The 19,158-nt window shown below is 42.9% G+C and overlaps 2 protein-coding genes and 1 long non-coding RNA gene across 4 annotated transcripts; 1 reads left to right on the forward strand and 2 right to left on the reverse strand.

Moving 5' to 3' along the window:
- The first annotated feature begins 4,762 nt into the window (after positions 1 to 4,762).
- LOC133511150 (uncharacterized) lies at positions 4,763 to 9,523 on the forward strand. Of its 2 annotated transcripts, none has more exons than XR_009797807.1 (5): positions 4,763 to 5,745; positions 6,201 to 6,402; positions 6,780 to 6,886; positions 7,020 to 7,084; positions 9,389 to 9,523. It is a non-coding gene; the product is annotated as an uncharacterized LOC133511150 (long non-coding RNA). The 2 variants fall into 2 exon arrangements; XR_009797808.1 differs by lacking the exon at positions 4,763 to 5,745 and adding an exon at positions 5,758 to 6,088.
- irf4a (interferon regulatory factor 4a) lies at positions 6,874 to 13,303 on the reverse strand. The gene is made up of 9 exons (XM_061839814.1): positions 12,910 to 13,303; positions 11,825 to 12,026; positions 11,547 to 11,733; positions 10,180 to 10,262; positions 9,934 to 10,108; positions 9,789 to 9,869; positions 9,315 to 9,710; positions 7,639 to 7,751; positions 6,874 to 7,156 (listed from the first exon to the last, which is right to left on the reverse strand). Exons 2-9 carry the CDS (start codon positions 12,020 to 12,022, stop codon positions 7,016 to 7,018), a joined length of 1,374 nt encoding a protein of 457 aa, XP_061695798.1. The 5' UTR covers positions 12,023 to 12,026; positions 12,910 to 13,303; the 3' UTR covers positions 6,874 to 7,015.
- A 140-nt stretch (positions 13,304 to 13,443) lies between these two features.
- dusp22b (dual specificity phosphatase 22b) lies at positions 13,444 to 17,202 on the reverse strand. The gene is made up of 7 exons (XM_061839815.1): positions 16,966 to 17,202; positions 16,656 to 16,689; positions 16,495 to 16,577; positions 15,610 to 15,659; positions 15,289 to 15,363; positions 14,080 to 14,251; positions 13,444 to 13,730 (listed from the first exon to the last, which is right to left on the reverse strand). Exons 1-7 carry the CDS (start codon positions 16,984 to 16,986, stop codon positions 13,590 to 13,592), a joined length of 576 nt encoding a protein of 191 aa, XP_061695799.1. The 5' UTR covers positions 16,987 to 17,202; the 3' UTR covers positions 13,444 to 13,589.
- Between the last annotated feature and the right edge of the window lie 1,956 nt (positions 17,203 to 19,158).

A 19,158-nucleotide genomic window follows, 5' to 3' on the forward strand; every position in this document is an offset into this window, starting at 1 on the left:
CTTTGCTTCGCCTTCATGTTCAACTTTTGTCTTGAAAACAATAAAAGTTATAGGCTTCATTGTGAGATACTCAAATATGCTATTAACAGGAGCGGAAACAGCAGCAGAAGCTTGAAACTAGCACTGAAGCGCTAACAGAGTAGGGTACGGATACATCGGGAATTGGAGAAAATTAGGAAAGGCGTGATAGTCGGCTTTTCCTGCGCTGCGTGGGTTGCGTTGTGAAAGGAAAACAGTTAGTCCAATAACCGCAGATGGTGAACCCGCTCAGTATTTATGATCGCAAATCTTTGTGCGCGTGCGCCAAATTGTGCCGAGACTCCATGTGGAAAGATAGCCAAGCTTGCGTTGTTACGGGCCACAAGTCCAGGAGCGACCGGTTCTGTTGACTTTTTTGGATGTGTCTCAAGTTATTCCCCACGATAAAAATGTACAACGAGAAGAGTTGTACAAGTTTACAAGATAAAATCACAGTTTGCCTAGCTTCTTCTGTTCCTTTTTCTTCTACTGGCAGACCTGATGGCCAGTGGCACCCTGCTGCCATCAAGAGGTCAGACTTGGTACGACGACTGGCATCATGCCGCGTGACGCGCCGCATCAGTCGCATACTCTAAGAATGATAAAAAGCAAATTGTTCATCGCCCTTGTCCCGTTGGGGGTCTCTCACATTTTGAGCATCAATTCGAATGTGAAAAAATCGGTACGCGTGCAGCCCACTGACGGGGCTGTCAATGATATTTCTCTCTCAACATGAAGTACCAGGCCAACCATGACAAAAAGTGTGCGGGGCCGATTTATTTTAACTAAGCTTGGCAGATAATTGTATATTTTGCTGGATTATGCACCAAATTGGAAAAGGGGAACTATGAGCAGCCCACCCCCCTCCAAAAAAAAAAAAAAAAAAAAAGAAAAGAAAAAGAAAGTCCAAAACAAAGAAAACGATCGTGTTCTGTTTTTGTGCAGCGGTGTCCTAGAACAGAATCTATGAAAGGAGGAATTCTTGGGCGCATGTAAAGCTGAACCGCTTAGTAAGATCAATACAATGATGGCTTTAAGTGAGGCTTGGCTTTCAGAGAGTACAAACCGACCCCTAAGACCCTCTCGCATGAAGGTCTCATTGGTCCCATAAGTATACACGGATAAAACCGATCTTAAGATGAGCCGTGTCAGAGACATGGCAGGGAGTGTTTATCCATTTCCACTGAAACTCAGTGAGTGCCGGAAGGCCGGGCTTTCTCGTCAAGCTGTGGCCACAGAGATCCCGGGCCCGACTCGGGATAAAGTAAACACGCGCACGAATGCGCTCATGGAAGGGCTCTCCCCGTCCTCCCCTCTGCCCGTCAGCTGGAGACCACACACCCGGACCACACAGCATCTGAGAACAGGCCCAGTCAGTCTCACGCAACATGGCGGCCGAGCTGTCACTCGCCGTCCTCTTTCGTCACCGCGGGCGCTGATCACATGACGGGCCCAACAAAGTACGTCTGTGTCTCCCCAAATTCTGCTTCTGGAGGGAAGCTGGACCAAATCTTACGTCCGGCCGTGGAAAGCCTTGAGGGAATCGGTTGCTCGAACCGCCGTGTTTCCCTTTGGTGAGGGTCCATTAAGAGCGACCCATCGTCTGATAATTGATTTCAGAGTTCGGAACTTTTAGGGTCCATTTCACCGACAATCTCAGAACCCACCTGAAGCACAGCACCCCCTGCTGGTCGTTTACTGTACTGTTAACCTATTACTGTTAACCTGAGCAAGTTGTGACAAAAACGTTCGACTATAGAGTTTGTCGTGGCAGTTAAGTGTAGGATTTTATTGGAAACTGTGATAAAATATTTCACAATGCTACATTTATGTACACAACTTTAAGTAAAAGCAAATAGCTAAAAAAATAGACTTGAGTCAAAGATAAAGATGTACCTTGCTGACAAAAGAAAAAAAAACATTTAGTACAAAGAATTGGGGCCACACTGAAATTTATTCACCCCGCCCCCCGAAAAAAAGTATATAGGAGAATTAGAAATTGGTGTTTTCTTAAATGTAATTTTTCCAATTTTTTGTATGTGGGGGGGGGGGGGGTGGATCTACCACTTGATTAGATTCTGACTTAACATTTATAGTTTTTGTTTTTTTCTTCCTTTTCAGAATGGGACCATTACAATTTCATACTTTATCAATGAATGTGCAACAAGAAAAGATCAAAAGATATATTTAATAATAATAATACACTTTGATTTTGAACTGTACTTCGAATCTAACAATATAGAAAATATTCAGTATTTCAAACACAACCAACTTGTCAATTACAAATTTAAAACACACACACACACACACACACACACACACACACACAAAAGCAATTACAGTAAGCTAAATACTAATAATTTGTCACTGTCCACCTCTGATTTTTTTTAAAAATGGATTCATAAAAGATTGGTTGCGGGGAGCAGCATGCACTAAACTGGTACATTGTGAAAATTCTAGAAAGTGAAATTACTGCGTGTACAAAAATCAGTCGATACAAATCATATGCAGATCAGAAGTCGTGTTTTTCATTTCTGCCTTCTACGCGCGCAAAATTGTCTGGATATTTACCAGCTTTCAAGCATTCATCCTCAAGCGCCTCAGCGAAGGACGCCTGAGTGACGCCCGGTGTCGGCGAGTGACGGAAAGTACATAAAGCGGCAAATGAGGTCAACGCCCCCTAACCGCAGGGTCAACAAGCGGGATCAGAGTCGGCGAGGGTTAAGTAAAACTGTCATCGAATCGCGGGCGGGGGGCTCGGTTGCACCCGACCCCGAAAACACGCCGAGGTCACGGGCCTTGAGTCTGGTGTCCGCTTACCACGGCAGGTATGTGAAAGTAAGCACAAGCAGTCAGTTGAACGCTGCTTTTCCACCCTAAACGGTGAATGCGCAAAGTCAAAGGCGCTCACAAGGTTAGCACAATGTTTAGTTTTTGTTTTTTTTTTCTTCCCCCAAAATGTGAATACTTCCAACATAGACTCAACACTACAGGCATTCATTCACAATACACGATAATACGGTTGTGTAAAATATGTATAACATAAGGTGACTGACGCACACGTCTTCGACCGGAGTAAAAAGGGTTACAAATCTTCAGCAATAAATATTTGCATTTTCTTTGTGTGACGGTGGCAAGTTGATCCTGACCTGTGGGTTAATTTTGGACTCTTCACTTCACTCATGGCCTACAAGTGTTTCTTTAACGAATACATAGTGTAATTATAACGTTACTTGTGCAGCATTTGCTTAAATATAGAGGCTCAGAAAATGGGTGGATGTTATTTGTCCTAAATCAAAGATCATCTGTAAATCTGTGACTGATGTAGATTCTGTTTGGGAACTAGAAAGCTGTCCAATAATAATTGATATGGGGGAAAAGAAAAAAAAAATCACACTTGGGAGTAAATTAATTCGTCATATCACAACAGATTCTTCTTGCTGGAGAGAGTCTTTACTGTATAGAGCTCGCGCACATGATGTCACCATTTTCACGGCACCATAATGCCGGTCAAACAGAGCTGCTCGACATTGAACCGGAGGAGAATATTTACAACACCCGAGACCTCTTGTGCTGTCGGTTTTCACAACAGACGAGACAGATATTATTCAAAGAGATCATTCTATGGAATACCAGCTGAAAAGACAAGAAAAGATCGATGGATTTCGGCAAATTAAACATGATGGACGGTGCCCAACCAAAATACACACACGCGTGTGTAGCGATCGCTTCACTTCAGGTAGGAATTCTTATTAAATTTAAATTCCAAAGAAGTATTAAGAATGCCAAGTTGGCTCATTTGAGAACAACGCATATTAAAAAAAAAAAAAAACTGTTGCAGAGGTTTACGGAGGTTAAGTGAGACCACAATTACTTCAGTGTATGTTCCATGGAGACGACTCCTTCCTCTTTTTTTTTTTTTACCCAATCATAGTTAATGACTGAAAGTTTGAAAAAAAAAAAAAAAACAGGGGACATTTATTTAAATATTGGTATTTGTATTGAATACTAGCAGAAAAGACCGATGGATACGTTAATGTGTGGCCGAACACACTTCCGTTCTCACGAGCAGTCAATCCGTCACAATGTCGGATTTATTCCAATTAAGTATTTGTATTTGTTGTGTCCAGCCTTTTCTACGATTTCAAACTCTTCCGTGTAAATATCAACAACTTGTTCATCGGATCCGTGTGTAGATCCAATTGTCCCAGACAAGCGCAAGCGGGTTAACAGTCCAATTTCTTCTAGGCGAACACCTTGACTTCGGCATTAAATACGGGTCCTCTATGCCGAGTTTATCAAATTTTTCCAGGTACCGTCGTTTATTTCCACCTTCTAAATGTCTGACGGTATCGGACAAGACTCTGGGCGTCCTGCTACAAGACGTATTTCTGTGTCGTCTCCAACCGACTTAGCATTGAGCAGTGCTTGGCTTGATCTGTAATATGGCGAGGTAAACAAAAGTCACGTGATTTGATGACGTAGGTGCACGAGCTCTATATGAGGTGATAAAATACTGCCTGCGATTGTCCTTTGAACCAGTAGAGGCTGCTGTACATGCATTAAAACACTTTAACCATCAAGTTTAATGGTAAGTATACATAATTGCATATGTCTTTATCATTGTTGGAAGTTATAAAGCCACAATAAAATCCCATGCAACTGTTTTACTGTAGCCACACATCAATGTGAGTTTCATTAAGAAAAAACAAAACTGTAGATGCAGATAAAACGTGAGCAAAAGGATCTATTTATAGGGGGAAGACAACAGAAGGCTTGGAAGAAAGGTTTAGGGGGGCCAGAGCAATTTTTGACCGTATACATTTTCGCTGCACTCACAGATTGGGGCCCAGTTTCATTTCTGTGCGAAAGCCAAAATGCGGTGATGTTTGAGGCATTGTAAATGGAAGGCGATGCCACGTAAAGTAACGGCTGACATACGCTACAAACAATGTGGCTTCCTGCAGAGCGGAAAGGGGAAACGCGAGGCAAAATGTGTGAAAAAAACAAAACAAAACAAAAAAAGTTGTTTTGTTGTTAAACCACGTCTCTGAGTTAATCCCGATGAAACAAATTGGCATCAGGTTGTCTCGTCAAATTATATTTATTCTGAAACAAGAATTATTGATGCTCTGCTTTCGTTGTACTGTGACTTTCTGAGCCATTTGACTACAATGCTTCAATTTGGTTTTACATCAAAACGGCTCACAGACAGCGTAGGCGGGGGAGTTACACGTGTTTTTGGACGACCACAAATCTCATGTACTTTTAGTCATGAAACTACAAGAGATCCACAGACAACTTTACGCCGACTTATTTGTATTTCCATTCAAAATCAAATCACTTAAACAAGAGGAACAACAGGATTTCGAGGGGAAGGACGCGCACGCCCACGCAAAATGAAGGCCACTACAGCATGTGATTTTTGATTTTTGGTTACACGTTTGAAGATCTTGTGAGAGTGATGTGGTTTGGAGCGAAAAGGAAGTTAACGCTGCCTGTTGAAACTCTGCACCACCGGAAAAAAAAATAAAAAAAAAATCATAAAACCTGTGAATTGAACAGGATTTCAACCATATGGTTGATGACACGCCATTGTTAAATTCAACGTGTTGTCACCGGGAACCGACAATCCGTTCACTTTGAATGCAGTCGCGCAAGTCCGATAACGCAGAGCAGACGAAAAAAGGCGCCACCCTGACCGAACCTGCACATGAAACCACAGAGGTAGTTTTTCTTCTCATTTGTAAGGCTGCGAGTTTCAGGTTAAGGGGAAACTGCAGCAGCTTCCTTGCGGGTTAGAGGACAAATGTCCCCTTTCCAAGCAAGCTGTTGAAAAAAGAAAAAGAAAATAGCTGACCATAGAGTGACTTGAGTCTAGATTCAGCATAGTGCCATTTTGCAGATAAAGCGGCGGACACGCGACATTAAATATTAGGGCATTTATTGTGAAATTCTCTTTTGCTCTTTTGGAATTTATTCCGCCCACCTTGTCCAATGGAGGGAATAAAGTTTTGCTCATTTACAAGGTTTTCTACAGAAACATGTTTGTAAAAGTCAAGCCCAAAGGGTAAAACTAAATGATGATAACTGTAAATCTATATGTACTAGATCAAATACAGGAAATATTAGCGATCAACTACTTCATATTAATCCTGTGTTTTTTTTTTTTTTTTTTTAAGGAGATGGGAAAGTCTCATTTGGAATGTTCTGAACTCCGGTTTTCATGTCAGCGTTAACTCAAACTGCCCGGACGGGTTACGCCACAGCGGAGCTCCAGCGTGACTCCTCACAGCTGACTTCGCCTTGTTGTTCTTAAACTCCATTTTGGCTCAACCGCTTCAAGACACGATTGATCGATCATCGCAATCCCCCAACAGTCAGGTATGAGATGAATTGATTATCATGCCCATTTATAAAAACCATGCACTTAGTAGGATCACATCAAGTGGAACAGTATTTTAAAAAGATACGGAATTTATGAGGACACGAATGACAATACAGTTTTTGTCCCAAGTACTACTACAAATACGACATAATTAAAAAGTGAGGCACATGTTCCATGTAAAAAAACTTAAAAAAAAAAATAAAAAATACCTGCTGCAGATGGACAAAAATGATCTCACTTTACAGCATATTTAGTTGATGTACACATGTTGACAAATACTCACAACTATGGATTATTGTGTCACCTTCTATTGGTATATTTGTATGACATAACTATTGATTCAAAGAACGCGTTATCCCTGTGTTTTTGTCAGCGGCCGTACTTCCTGTGCACCTGTGCGAGTACTTCCCGTCACAGTGCCCCCCACCTCGTACCCTCGCTGCAAAACCGCATCCTTTACACACAGAGTCACAAATCTTGGTAAAGCTGAGCAACGTATGGGGATGGTGGTGGGATCGGCGGCACGGGGGCGGTGTTAGTTTCATTGGGGCTTCTCCACGTTGCGTCATTGAAAGGTGTGATAAAAGGTTGCCCTTGTGTGTGTCACTCCTAGATGTGCGAGGGTCTCTGGGACGGGAGGCCGTTTGGACTCGATGTGTTCTGTTCTCGGGTGTGTTGGTAAGTCTGCGAGTAGTGGCCATTGCTCTGCTGGTAATAGTTGAACAATTTTCTGGCAAACACTGGCTCCACCTAAAAGGAAATTGTGTGCGAAACATGTCGGTTACTGCTGACTGATTTTTTTTACACGTACATAAGGGTTGGCGTTCCTCTTCTCCCCCCCCACCCGACAGCGGCCATTTCAGGTTCTATTAAGTCTTTCAAAGGCTAGCTCAACTTATGAAATAATATGATGGAACAACTGAACAAATGTTTATTGTCCTATTTAATGAGCATTTGTGGAATAAATGTTTCTATTACAAGTTTTATTTGGAGAATTGCATGGCAGGGACCAAATGAAATGGAGATTACGCTAAATAGGAAAGGTAAAGGTTTTCATTCAGACAGGTTTGCATAACTTCAAAATAACAGGATGATGGATATTGGTGTGGAAACTCCTGACACGAAAAGATACCACTAAAGCTCTTTTGTTGTTTTTGTTACCTGGATCGTTTCGCACGTTAGTTTGACAGCTACGGAGAAAATTTTTGCTGGATGGTAAATTTGTAAATTACCTGAGCAGTGATCATCTTTTTTGGACGCTGTGGGTCGGGGTACTCGTCTCCAAAACAGAGGACCACCTGGTGTTTCGGTACACGTCGTCCATTGTGGGCAAAATCTTGCAGCTCTGAGTGAACGGACAAAAGAGGCGATCACTTAACTCGTGGAAGTAAAGTACAAGTACATCATTACTGCGCCTACGTAGAATTCTCAGATGTTATTGTTTGGGATTACTTTTTACGATTCATCATTACGTTGGAATAGAGGTAGCTGTACTTAATACTCCTAACTTTATCAAAATAGGGCCGCTACTTTTTTTTAAATTCACGTGGCTATTGAAAGACCTTAAAAAAACGTAAACAGAAAGTGCTCAAGTCAGCCGCAGTCGAGGCCTCAATCAGGTAAAATATGCCCATCCAAGGCCTGGTCCAAGAAGTATTTTTGGCAAATGTGTCATGTTTAATGCCAACCTGAAAATGACCACCTTCTGCCATTGAAAAATGATGAGATCTATTTGTATTTATTATTAGAGGTTTTGGCATTTTTCGTCAGTTCACAACATTAGCAACACTTATGGGAAGACACTTTTGACAGCATAAACGCCACAGATAGCTTAGCCTGACCACTTGCTAGCGCGCGGTTTTAAAAATGTTGAATCTTTATTTCAACTTGCGTTCGTTTTTACAAAAGTACGTGTACTTCTTAAGTAAAGCGTGCGCAAACGTTTGACACCTCCACTAATAGGAACGTCATGAATCCAATTACACACATTTTAAAATGTCACAGCGGAAAAAAAAGTACATTTTCCCCTCGTGACGTGTTCTTTATCAGACAATTTATCTGAAAGCCTCCAGTGAGTTGAGTGGAAATGTGGGGCATGAAAGTGTATAGAAGAGAAACACATTAGTCGTGTTGGCGGTCAACCACAAGAGGGGGTGGCCCCATGATGAAGGTGCGAGTGGCATCAACATCTACAGGGACTTACCCACCGAAAGAGCACTTGAATTCGGCTTTCTTCACCTTCAGCATCACCACGGATCTTTGCACTGCCAGCAAATAGCCGAAGGGCCCATTTTGCTAGCGGTTACGCTAGCCATAGGACAAGAAAAGTAAAAAAGAAGCCGCCTTGACAGAAAACTCCTGTTTTACTTTATTTTTATTCCCCGTGTCTACATCTTTCGACACATAACGACTGCTAAAAATGACATTTACTACTTAGCACGTGGACATCGTTTAGGATGTGAGGTAAAATTAGCTTATTTGGCCACAAATCGAGAACTCTCAGCTGCCCCCTGTTCATTTGGAGGGACATGGACAGTATCGGATAGCACTTCCATGGGATTTAAAAAAAAAAAAATTGAATTGACGTAATTTTACTCACTATAATGCCTCAAGAAAAAAGTCAAATTCACACCATATTACAAAAGAATACTTTGGAGATGTTTTGTGATTTCATCAATGTTTGTCTTCTCACCAAAAATGTTTCATCTCACCTTTATCATTCCCAAAATGGGGGAATTTAGCTGCCACTCAAAGATTTCAGACAGAAAGTTGCATACAACAAATGAAAGCAACCTAACGAAATAATAATAAGCATTTATTGTTTAAGACACATTGTGAACAAAATGATACCTTATCACCCGTACTGTATACTTTTTAAAAAAAAAAAAAAAAACACCTTTGCACTTACCAATCAGAAATTGCTGGGTGTCAAAAAGTTTGCACGGCATCTCTTTCTCCAATTTATTGGGTTTATCCACATAGGGAGCGAGGGGCCCCTCCCAGAACACGCGGCCCTGGCAAAGGCGCCGGGCGTACAGGCCGTCGGACGTCATCCACAGCATCACTCCCCGCTCCAGGATATCGGGAAGCCTCTCGGCACCTTGCCTTTGAGACTCGGGGAACGGCAGCGGGAAGAGAACGAGATCCGCCCCGCTGTGAAACTCTGGGGGCCACGGGGAAGAGGAAGGCGGCGTGGGGGAGGAGGAGGCGGAAGGAGGCGTGATGCGACAACCTTCGGGGCTGCTGGTGGTCACCTCCTTCACCAGAGACTCTCTGTAGAATAGGGACACATGCAGGCTGAAATCTGGAGGGAAGAGACAGAACGACAAATAGCTTGTACGAGTCGCATCTTGTTTGATACCCCGACGTCCACTTTGTCAACCTGTTATGATATCGCTGTCCCCCGTCATATACACAGGTTGTTGGGCCTCGGACATGTACGGGTGGAAGGAGAACTGAAACCCTGTCAAGCATTCGACACAAATTGATACATGATCAACGCGCACTCTTGTGTGCAAATGTTGTACCGTTTTCCGACTGCGGCTCGGGCCAAGCTCGGCCGATTGGCGAAGGGAAGTGACATTGAGGGTACGCCAGCTCCCCGCGCGATCCACAGTGATGCGCGGGAGGAATGGGGTGTTGTTCGGGGCGTTTGCAATCTCTCCACTCTCTTATCTCCTGGGAAACCATCTGCGTCTGTACCTGGGGACCAAGAATGAAATCGGTTGGTAAAAATGCGCACACATTTTTAATCTGAGCTTGAATGCGCTTACCAGTGTTGAATATGGTGGCATCATTTCAAAGGAATGGGATGGATCTCCGATCGTGGCGCACATCTTCGTCCCTGTTCCTGTACCTGGATCGGATTTTCTAATTAGTGACCCGATAATGCAAACGTCCATGAACAGGTGTCAAACTAAAGGCCCGGGGGCCAGATCCGGCCCGCCACATGATTTCAAGTGGCCTGCGAAGGCAAACCATGTGTCAACTTCCATGGTTCCTGCTAAAATCTGTAGAAAATTTCAAATTCTTATATCATGAATGATAACATTGAAATATTGCAAGCATTTTTGTGTTTCCAAACGTCAACATTCGTTGAAAAAAACATTACCCTTGATTTCTGATTCCAAAACTAGTTATCATGTGTAAATACGATAAGGGGATGAAACAAATTTATGGTTTCACAGTCATAGCGGCCCTCTGACAGAAACCATAACTACAGGTTTCTGTCCCGCGACACAAATGAGTTTGACACCGCTGATCTATGAGAATTGGGCCCGCTACTTTTCAAACTTTGTGGTCACTTGGAAATGAACTGAAAGAAAAGTTGGGTTTTCCCCACAAGAACAATGCGCCACGACCTGGTTCCAGTTGTACTACGTTTGGTAAAATACGGCACCTTTCAGTAAATGGGAAAGTACTGCAACTGCTGACTACACACTTCTGATTTTCAAAAAGATTTTGAATATGGGAAGGCCCTTAAAATAGGGATTTGTTTGCCCTAAGAATAATCACGACAAAAAGAAAACAAGGAATTTCGAGAGGAATTTTACAGATCCTAAATAAATTTCCATCCATCCATTTTCCACACCGCTTGTCATCACTGGGGGGCGCCGCCGTGCTGGCAGTGGGTGAGAGGCAAGGTACACCCTGAACTGGTCGCCGTCCAATCGCAGCGCACATATACACAAATCTCCATTTGCATTGACAGCTACAGACAATCTAGAATCTTCATTTAACCGACCGGGAATGTTTTAGGGATGTGGGAGAAAACCAGAATACCCGCACAAAAACCCAGATGCCAACTCCACACAGGTGGGGTCGGATTTGAAGCCGCAACCTCAGAACTGCGAGGCAGATGTGCAAACCAGTCGTGCCGCTCTAAATATATTTCATTTGTGAAGGAGTACTTAAGTCTTGTAAATCTACAACTGATATTGCACTTCTTGTTTGTGTACCTAAAAGGCGAGTTACGTTCAACTAGTGGTGTCCCGCCCGAGTGTACGCCGCACTCTGGTAACCGAAGCCCTCTTAAAAAAAAAGCACAAAGTCCTTTTTTTTTTTTTTTTTTTTTTTGCTACAAGGCTTTGACTTCCTTTGTGCTTCCTGCCGCACAGTCGAACGTCGGCCTCCACGTTACCTCTCTTGGCCGCTTCTGGAATGATCCTGTAGACTTTGTAAGGCTCCGAGATGTCCAGCTGGGTTCTGTGCGTCAGCTCATCAAAGTCGTTACTTTTGTTGAGGGCGCAGCGAAGCCTGGTTTTCCACGTGGTGTGGTCCGGCTTGTCCACGCCTTCTTTGTATTTCCCCTTGAACAAAGCCCACGCCTGGAACGGTCACAGAACGAGACACATTTTGTGCGTTTCCATCTCAAACATCGAATTTTGCTTCAAACGAGATGGAAGTCAGAAGCGTGACCTTGAAGAGCGCCGCGTCCTCCTCTCGGTTATAGTCCTGCTTTCCCGCGTGCTTCCACGGAATCCTGAAGATGGTTTTCTCGTGGTTTTCCCAAACCAGTCCGGGGTACTTCCTGCTGTTAATCTGATCGATCAGCCACTGCCTGAGTTTGCCGTTGCAACAGCCCGCTGCCGGGCCATTGTGCTCCCCCAAATTCATCTCTCTGGTAGGGAATCGAAACAGAAAAGCAGGTCGCGGTATTACTTCCATCTATGAGGCTAGTTTGTATTTTACACATTTTGTGCGGATTTGTTTTTATTTTTTTAGGAACCGTTTGGCGTCCCAACATACCGTACATGAATATTCATGGAAACAGAAAGAGAATGGATGCGAAGGTGACCCAATTGTGTGTCCCTGGTGGAGGCTTTTTAACTCTTCCGCGCAAAAAAAAAAACTCAGATTTGAAATGCAGTTTATCCCTGTCAACTGCAATAATAATCATCATTTACTAGTCATAAAAATACAACATGATCGAGAGGTTAATAGCAACATTGCCATTTTTTTCCTCACTTCTATTGGAGCATAATTGTGACCTTTTCCACAGGATGTTGTTCCATTATTAGTGTGTCACATCTTCATCACTTTGATGACTTGTTGAGTGGTATTAATGCACAAATGCCACAACTTATATCGCTTATTGATCCAGTGCACATGTATGAAGTAAATATATATACATATATCTCTTACAGCAAGAACAACAAGCCACAAACTTTTTTTTTTTAATCATACTGAATAATAAAGATTTTCATGGCTCTGAATTTATGTACGAGAACGATCCAGACTCATACTTCTCATACTTTGTCATTTTTGAAGGAACCATAATGTAGCTATACGCGATGCAGATGTAAATTTCATCTAACATGTCGACAATAGTTATTTACGACAAATCAAGCTATTTGAGGTCCATGTATCACGATAAATACTATGATGAAATTGGAATATGATCAATTAAGAATGGCGATTGACGCACATTTTTCTTCAGCGCATCATATCTGATATGATACATGATACAAAGGGAGTTTATAAAAGTCTGAGCAGCGGCTTACCTTTCAGCAGACAAGTTGCCTCACAGACTCCGCATGGGCTCGCTCTCTCGGTGCGCCGAATCTTAACTCTGAGCAATTGTGGATTGGCTGAAGGAAGTAGGGAGGAGCCTGACGCGCGAAGAACTTTGCAGAAGAGATGCTCGGTAGTCAGGTGCCTTCTCTCAGCCCCCCCCCCCCCCCCCCTCCCGGCCAAGAGCGTGCCGCTCTGGAGAGCCCCTCCGCTGGTACGCCGACTGCACAGACGCCAATCACATCAGAAGGCAAAATACAACCACCGCAGTGCACGTTTCTTTTTGTGGAGGTGTCATTTCTCAAGACCGAGTGCACAGACAGTTTGACACAGGAACATTCTTGATGTTTTTGTTGTGGCCGCACAGGCCCTCTCATGCGCATCAGAAAACAGGAAGCGCGTCGACAGCTTCAGCACACAGGCCTCAGTCTTACTGCACAGTACTTGAATTCACTGTTTTTATTATTTCCAAATATGAAATCATCTTGACATGGGAAAAACAAAACAAATGGGGTTAAAAAAAAAAAAAAAAAAAACAGTGTGAGGTGTATGTTTAGGACAAAAATCAATTATAAAAACAAGTCCTTGTTTTTGGTGTGAGCAATCCGGCAATTCCGACTTGTGTGGCGCATTCACAGTGGCGTGATGCGGGCCGAGTTCGCCGAGCAGCTCAGAGGGGTCCCGGTGGGGTCAATGGCTGATTTTCCTCTTGCTCGCCTTTGAATTTAGAAACTCTGGCAAGCAGCTCTTGGATGTCTGCTTCATCGTTGAACACTTTGTCCTTATACTCCCTCTGGAGCCAGTTCCTGAACTGTCACAAGTTGGGGCAGGGGGAGATATTTTTATGATTTTTTTTTTTTTTTAAGTAAAGCAAATACCAAAGAATCTTATAGCTCAAACACAAGTAAAAAAAAATGTATTTTTTCCATTAGTTAATCATTTAAATTGAAATAATCATTTCCAGTATTTTTAAAATAATTATGACTGATATTATTTCATATTCTTGGCCATTCAAGAGCAAAAATTATGAATGCAAAAACATGAAATATTAAAAAAAAAAAAAACACAAGAAACAAGCAATTCGGATATCAGCATTAAATCAAAACCGGGCACTTTAACTTGCAGTATAAATCCAGCCCAAAATGGCAAAAGCAACTGACTTCATGGAGATGAGTCGTCTCGAACTCCTGGAGCTGGCGCTGGAAGCCCAGGTTGGGCCCAGCACTGGGCCGGACCACCCTCACGGCAGCCAGCGCCTCCTTCCAGCCGAGTCCCGTCACTGTCATAATGTAGGCGACCACCAGGGTGACGCTGCGGGAAACGCCTGCCAGGCTGCACCGGAAAAAGGACGGCGCATGCGTAACCAACTTTTGTCCAGTTTTCCCCACATACATGACCCACCGGGAAGAAAATATTGGTCTAACTATATAAATATAACGAGAAGTCCTGTTGGCTCTGTTTATTTACAGCAGTCACTCGCATTTGAAAAATGTACGGGTGTGGTCAGTCATGCCCGCAGATATAAAGTTACGGGTGAGATTAGGGATGGAATCTCAAGACCTAAAAATAATTTAAATTGGTGGCGTCGGTGGGGGTGCACGCGTGCATCGCCGCGACTAAATAGGAGGCCGGCTTGCTAGAACGCGCCTTTATCTGCGTACGCTCGACGTATCGGCCACACCTGAATCAAGCGACGAGGTGGACGATAGTCTAACGTCTTTTTTTTGTTTGTTTTTTGGGCACCCCGCCACACGATCAACCAAAACTGCCTTGCGATCGACGCATTGAGCACCCCTGGTGTAACTGAATTTCCTTTGACACGGCTCATGATGTTGATGACTTTCGACGTAAATGCGCTCGAACAACACGCACTTTTGGCGTCACTTCCGTACATGCTCCGTCCGGTTAACTTGCATTTCCTGTTTCCGGGTGAATACTAAATGTTTAGGATCAGGTTTGTTTTCTTACCAATATTTATGAAATAAACGCGTAAATTAATGTCAAGACTACACAAAATAAGCGACATCTTTCAATATCTATTTTTTTTCTACTCGGAACAAACTTTATGCTGTGATTTTTCGTGCTCGACTGTGCAGATTTGCGAGCGTGATGGCGCACGGGCGTGATTGTGCCCGTTAAATGTGAGTGACTGTTGCAGTACTTCCTTACTGAAGATTTCTTCATGGTGTCATCCCGGGAGCGGAAGGACAAAACAGGACATTTCATTAGGCTAATGTGATAGTGCTTACTTAATTACATACCAGTACTAATGAGCAGTGTATGCGAAGGAAAATACTTGGCTCAAGTTCAAGCGGCACATAGGAGGAAAATGTCAGTCTAAGGTTGCGTCATCACGGTTTCTGTCTCACCAGTGAACCAGGCAGCCTTCTCCTTTCAGTCGCGACTCGTGCATGAAGATGATGCTCTGTTTAAAGTGTTGAGTCCTGCGGAGGGCAAAGAAAATCAACAACAACAAAGCAAATGTCACTCCATGCTTCTCTATTTTGGACGTGGACGCAGTTGTGGGTGTGCTTATTTTTGAACGCGTCTTTAAACGCTGAATGTGACGACAGTACCAAATGAGCTTGCAGGAGCATATCATTTACAAGTTCCGCTCGAAAAAGCACAATCTGCCGCCCACAGCCAACCAACTCACAGCTGTCAGTGTACTGTTTGCGTGTGGAACTTACAGGTTTTGCGTAGGCAGGTCGGCCGCCGCAATGCAAAGATAGGTCATCTCCTGGAGGACCAAGTGTACCGGCAGTTTTAATTAGCACAGCAACAATTAGGATCCGGTGAAAAATGCTAACGATCCACGTGGTCTGCAGCGGCAGAAGCGGAGAAAGCAAATACAGCGCAACCTCGGAATTTGAACACAATTCGTTCTTGTGAAGTGTTCAAATTCAGAGTTGTTTACCTTCCAAAACAAATTTTCCCATTGGAAACAATGTAAATGAGTTGAATCCATTCCCACACTCCAAATAGTAAATTCCCAATTTAATTCTTATTTTTGGAAAAACATCCTGAGACCAAATGTAAGGTAACTGGAGCTGGATTCAGTAAAATGGATTAAGAAATATTGACATCAGGAAAAAAAGGTTTGCGAAACTAACTTTTTCCCCACCTCAATTCTCAAGCTTGTTTGCCAACTCCTATTTCAAATATCGTATGACAGATAAAATATGTTTAAATGAGCTTTTGTTTGGTATGAGTATGCAAATGTTAAAACCTTGTTTTATCACAGATGTTTAAAAAATATTTATGCACATGCAAACCTGTTACTAATAACTATTAGCCAACGAGAGAGAGAAAAAAAGCAAATCTTACATGACTCAGCAAAAAATCAATATCAAGTAAACCTAATGTAAGGCATTTTCATGTTTCCATTAAATAATTTGATGGTTTATCTATTTTTATAGACATGAAGAAAAAGTCCTTTCTATCCATTTTTTTTTTATTATCCTTGTATTGTTTGGGGCAGACATTCTGTTTTTGAGAGTGCAGGGTCTTCTTATGACCCATATAAATTGGGCCAGGGTAAAGTTCCAAAATGAAAAATAGCAAAGCGGCTTTACCTGAAGGATGGGGGCCGCGTTGTCATGGATGGAGAGGATGTGGGTGATGTTGTTCTTGGCCAACTGCTCTCGGTCTCGTCCGTCTAGTATGCACAAATCATGACAAAATATGCACAATATAGCATACGCAATAGATGGATATCAGTTATAGCGAGTCATACCTCTGAAATTTCCCAAATACAAATGAGGCAGGACCTACAAGGGGATAGAAGCATGAGAGGAAACCATCGTGAAAGAAAACGACATTGCAACAGCTGAGTAGACAGCTGCCACACACTGTTGATAACCTAACCATAGACAATGACTCCAGCAATAAAAAATGGCATCATGTGTCAATTTATGAAAACACGTCAAATGGTGGGTTTTTCAACAACCATTAGAGGTGCATATGCGTCCAAAAAGAGTTCATTACGAGGCGTTGCTCCTACTTCACGAACGTCCTGTCAACTGGTTACCTCATGTGCGACTCACCTTATTGACGCCATTTCCCATCTTGAAAGAAGGCGAACTACGACAAAAACAGGTCCGGCAGCGGCCCCGGTTTACGGAAAACCACTATTGACGCTTGACGGTTTCGCCAAAAAGCACAAACTTTGCTCACATATTCGCCAATGTGAGTTTGTGTGTCGGAAGCAGACGGGGAAAGGCAACCTCGCCCCCCCCCCCTCCTTGCGGTGCATCATGGGAGTTGGAGTTCGGACGCCAAATAAGGAAGCTTTGAAGAGGGACGGACTGCCAGGCAGGGCTACGCGCTTCCAGGCCACCGTACAGGGAGGAACAGGAACGGTAACATGCATCAATCCATCATGTAGCCATTTTGTTTGCTGCTTATCCTCACAAAGGGTCGTGGGAGTGCTGGAGTCTACCCAAGCTGTCAATGGGCAGAGAGTTGGTGGGGGGGGCTTTAACATCTTACACGTATAGGTAGTGCATCCACGGGTAATTAATTATCCATGAGTCAAAATATTTTTTTTAATATACCCCCCCCCCGCAAAAAACAAGCAAAAAAAAAAACAGCAAAATTAAAAATGCAAAGTCATTCAAATATTTGTAAATTAGATGGACGTAAAAAATGGACACCACCACGTAAATTCCTTCAGCCAATCGGCAAAGAAAGCTCAAGACAATACTTAATAGGTTGTAATTCACTATAATGATAGTTATAGTCTGCTGATGATATCCATCCATCCATTTTCTTTTCCGCTTATCCTCACGAGGGTCACGGGGAGTGCTGGAGCCTATCCCAGCTGGCAGGAGGTGGGCTACACCCTGAATTGACCCCTCCGTACAGGGCACTTAACCACGCCTCCTGAAGTGACGTCACGCCACGTGCGCTGACGTAAGACAAACAGTAAAAATGGCAAATACAATGCAATACATTCTGAACTGAGACAGACTCCATGCTTCTGATTTCATTCAAATCAACGAAATATTCTAGATTCTAAATACAATACATTCTTAACTGAGAGAGACGCCATGCTTCTGATTTCATTCAATCATTCACACATAGCAATGTTATGCTAGCGGAGAATGTCTCATTCATTGATATGAGACGTGTATTAAATATCAAATTTAGGGCATATCTTTGTGCAAACACCATCTGGTTAAGGTTCTGGCCGCGAGCCAGCAAGAAATCAATACGTTTGTGCAGTCCGATCATCGCTAAATATCGCTCAACAAAGAATAAGTGTGTCAATCGTTCACACGTAGCAGTGTTATGCTAGCGAAGAACTTCGAATTCAAGTATTGAAAATCAAATATAGGGCATACCTTCGTGCAAACATGTGTTCCGGTTGATATTAGACAGATTTAGTTGATGATGCGGTCTTCCACAAAGTTTGACCCATCGGAGGCATTTTTCGTACTGGGTCTTCGGTTTTGGAAAGGGTACGAATCGAACTCCACCAACTAGCCTTTCGGGATACCTGTCGTCACTATTCCAAAGTCAGTGACTACACCTCTTAACCATATTTTTTGTTAAATAACCCAAATACGCGATAAAACGCTAACTAAACCTATACTGGACCATGCAATGTTGTCTGAGAAAATGGCGGGAGCAAAAACGGGGTTTGGTCTATGCAGATCTCTGGACTCTGATTGGTCAGTGACGCGGATTGCGCAATATCCACGGAGGGGCAATTGGTTGCTGGCCAATCGCGGGGCACATGGAGACAAACAGCCGCACTCACCATCACACCTAGGGACAATTTAGAGTGGGTTCGGCATTGAACCCGGGACCTCAGAACTGTGAGGCCAACGCTTTACCAGCTGATCCAATGTGCTGCCGCTGATGATGTCATTATTACAAATATATATGGCGAATGCTATGAAATATGAGTGTAAAAAAAATATTTCAATGAAGGGCATATGAGGAAGAAAGTCATGCTTTTTGCTACCAAAACATTTTATGCACTGCCAATCGGATCCCATACAAAAGATCTTTTAAAAACTCCTTATGTGATTTAAAAAAAAAAAAACACTTTGACGAGATCAGAGTCTTCATTTTACAAAATGTGTGATGTTAAGGTTGTTATCAAAAAGCATAAATGCATAAAACTGAAAGGAGTTCCTCATATTTTGGTGACACTATTGAGCGAATCTAATTTCTCTAAACTACTGCAAACAATTTTGAAATAAAGAATGAATCAAGCACACACTTCATGA

Source organism: Syngnathoides biaculeatus, chromosome 13, assembly GCF_019802595.1.
Source record: "Syngnathoides biaculeatus isolate LvHL_M chromosome 13, ASM1980259v1, whole genome shotgun sequence".
Classification (NCBI taxonomy): Eukaryota; Metazoa; Chordata; class Actinopteri; order Syngnathiformes; family Syngnathidae; genus Syngnathoides; species Syngnathoides biaculeatus.

Excerpts from the sequence above, each read along its gene's own strand:
- dusp22b (XM_061839815.1), bottom strand. The coding sequence starts at position 16,986 with ATGGGAAATGGCGTCAATAAG. Across the intron at positions 15,364-15,609 it reads GACCTGCCTACGCAAAACCT|GACTCAACACTTTAAACAGA; the intron begins GTAAGTTCCACA and ends TGCCCTCCGCAG. Across the intron at positions 13,731-14,079 it reads AGACGACTCATCTCCATGAA|TTCAGGAACTGGCTCCAGAG; the intron begins GTCAGTTGCTTT and ends AACTTGTGACAG.
- irf4a (XM_061839814.1), bottom strand. The coding sequence starts at position 12,022 with ATGAATTTGGGGGAGCACAATGGCCCGGCAGCGGGCTGTTGCAACGGC. Across the intron at positions 10,263-11,546 it reads TCCAGAAGCGGCCAAGAGAG|GTACAGGAACAGGGACGAAG; the intron begins GTAACGTGGAGG and ends AATCCGATCCAG. Across the intron at positions 7,157-7,638 it reads AAAAGATGATCACTGCTCAG|GTGGAGCCAGTGTTTGCCAG; the intron begins GTAATTTACAAA and ends ATTTCCTTTTAG.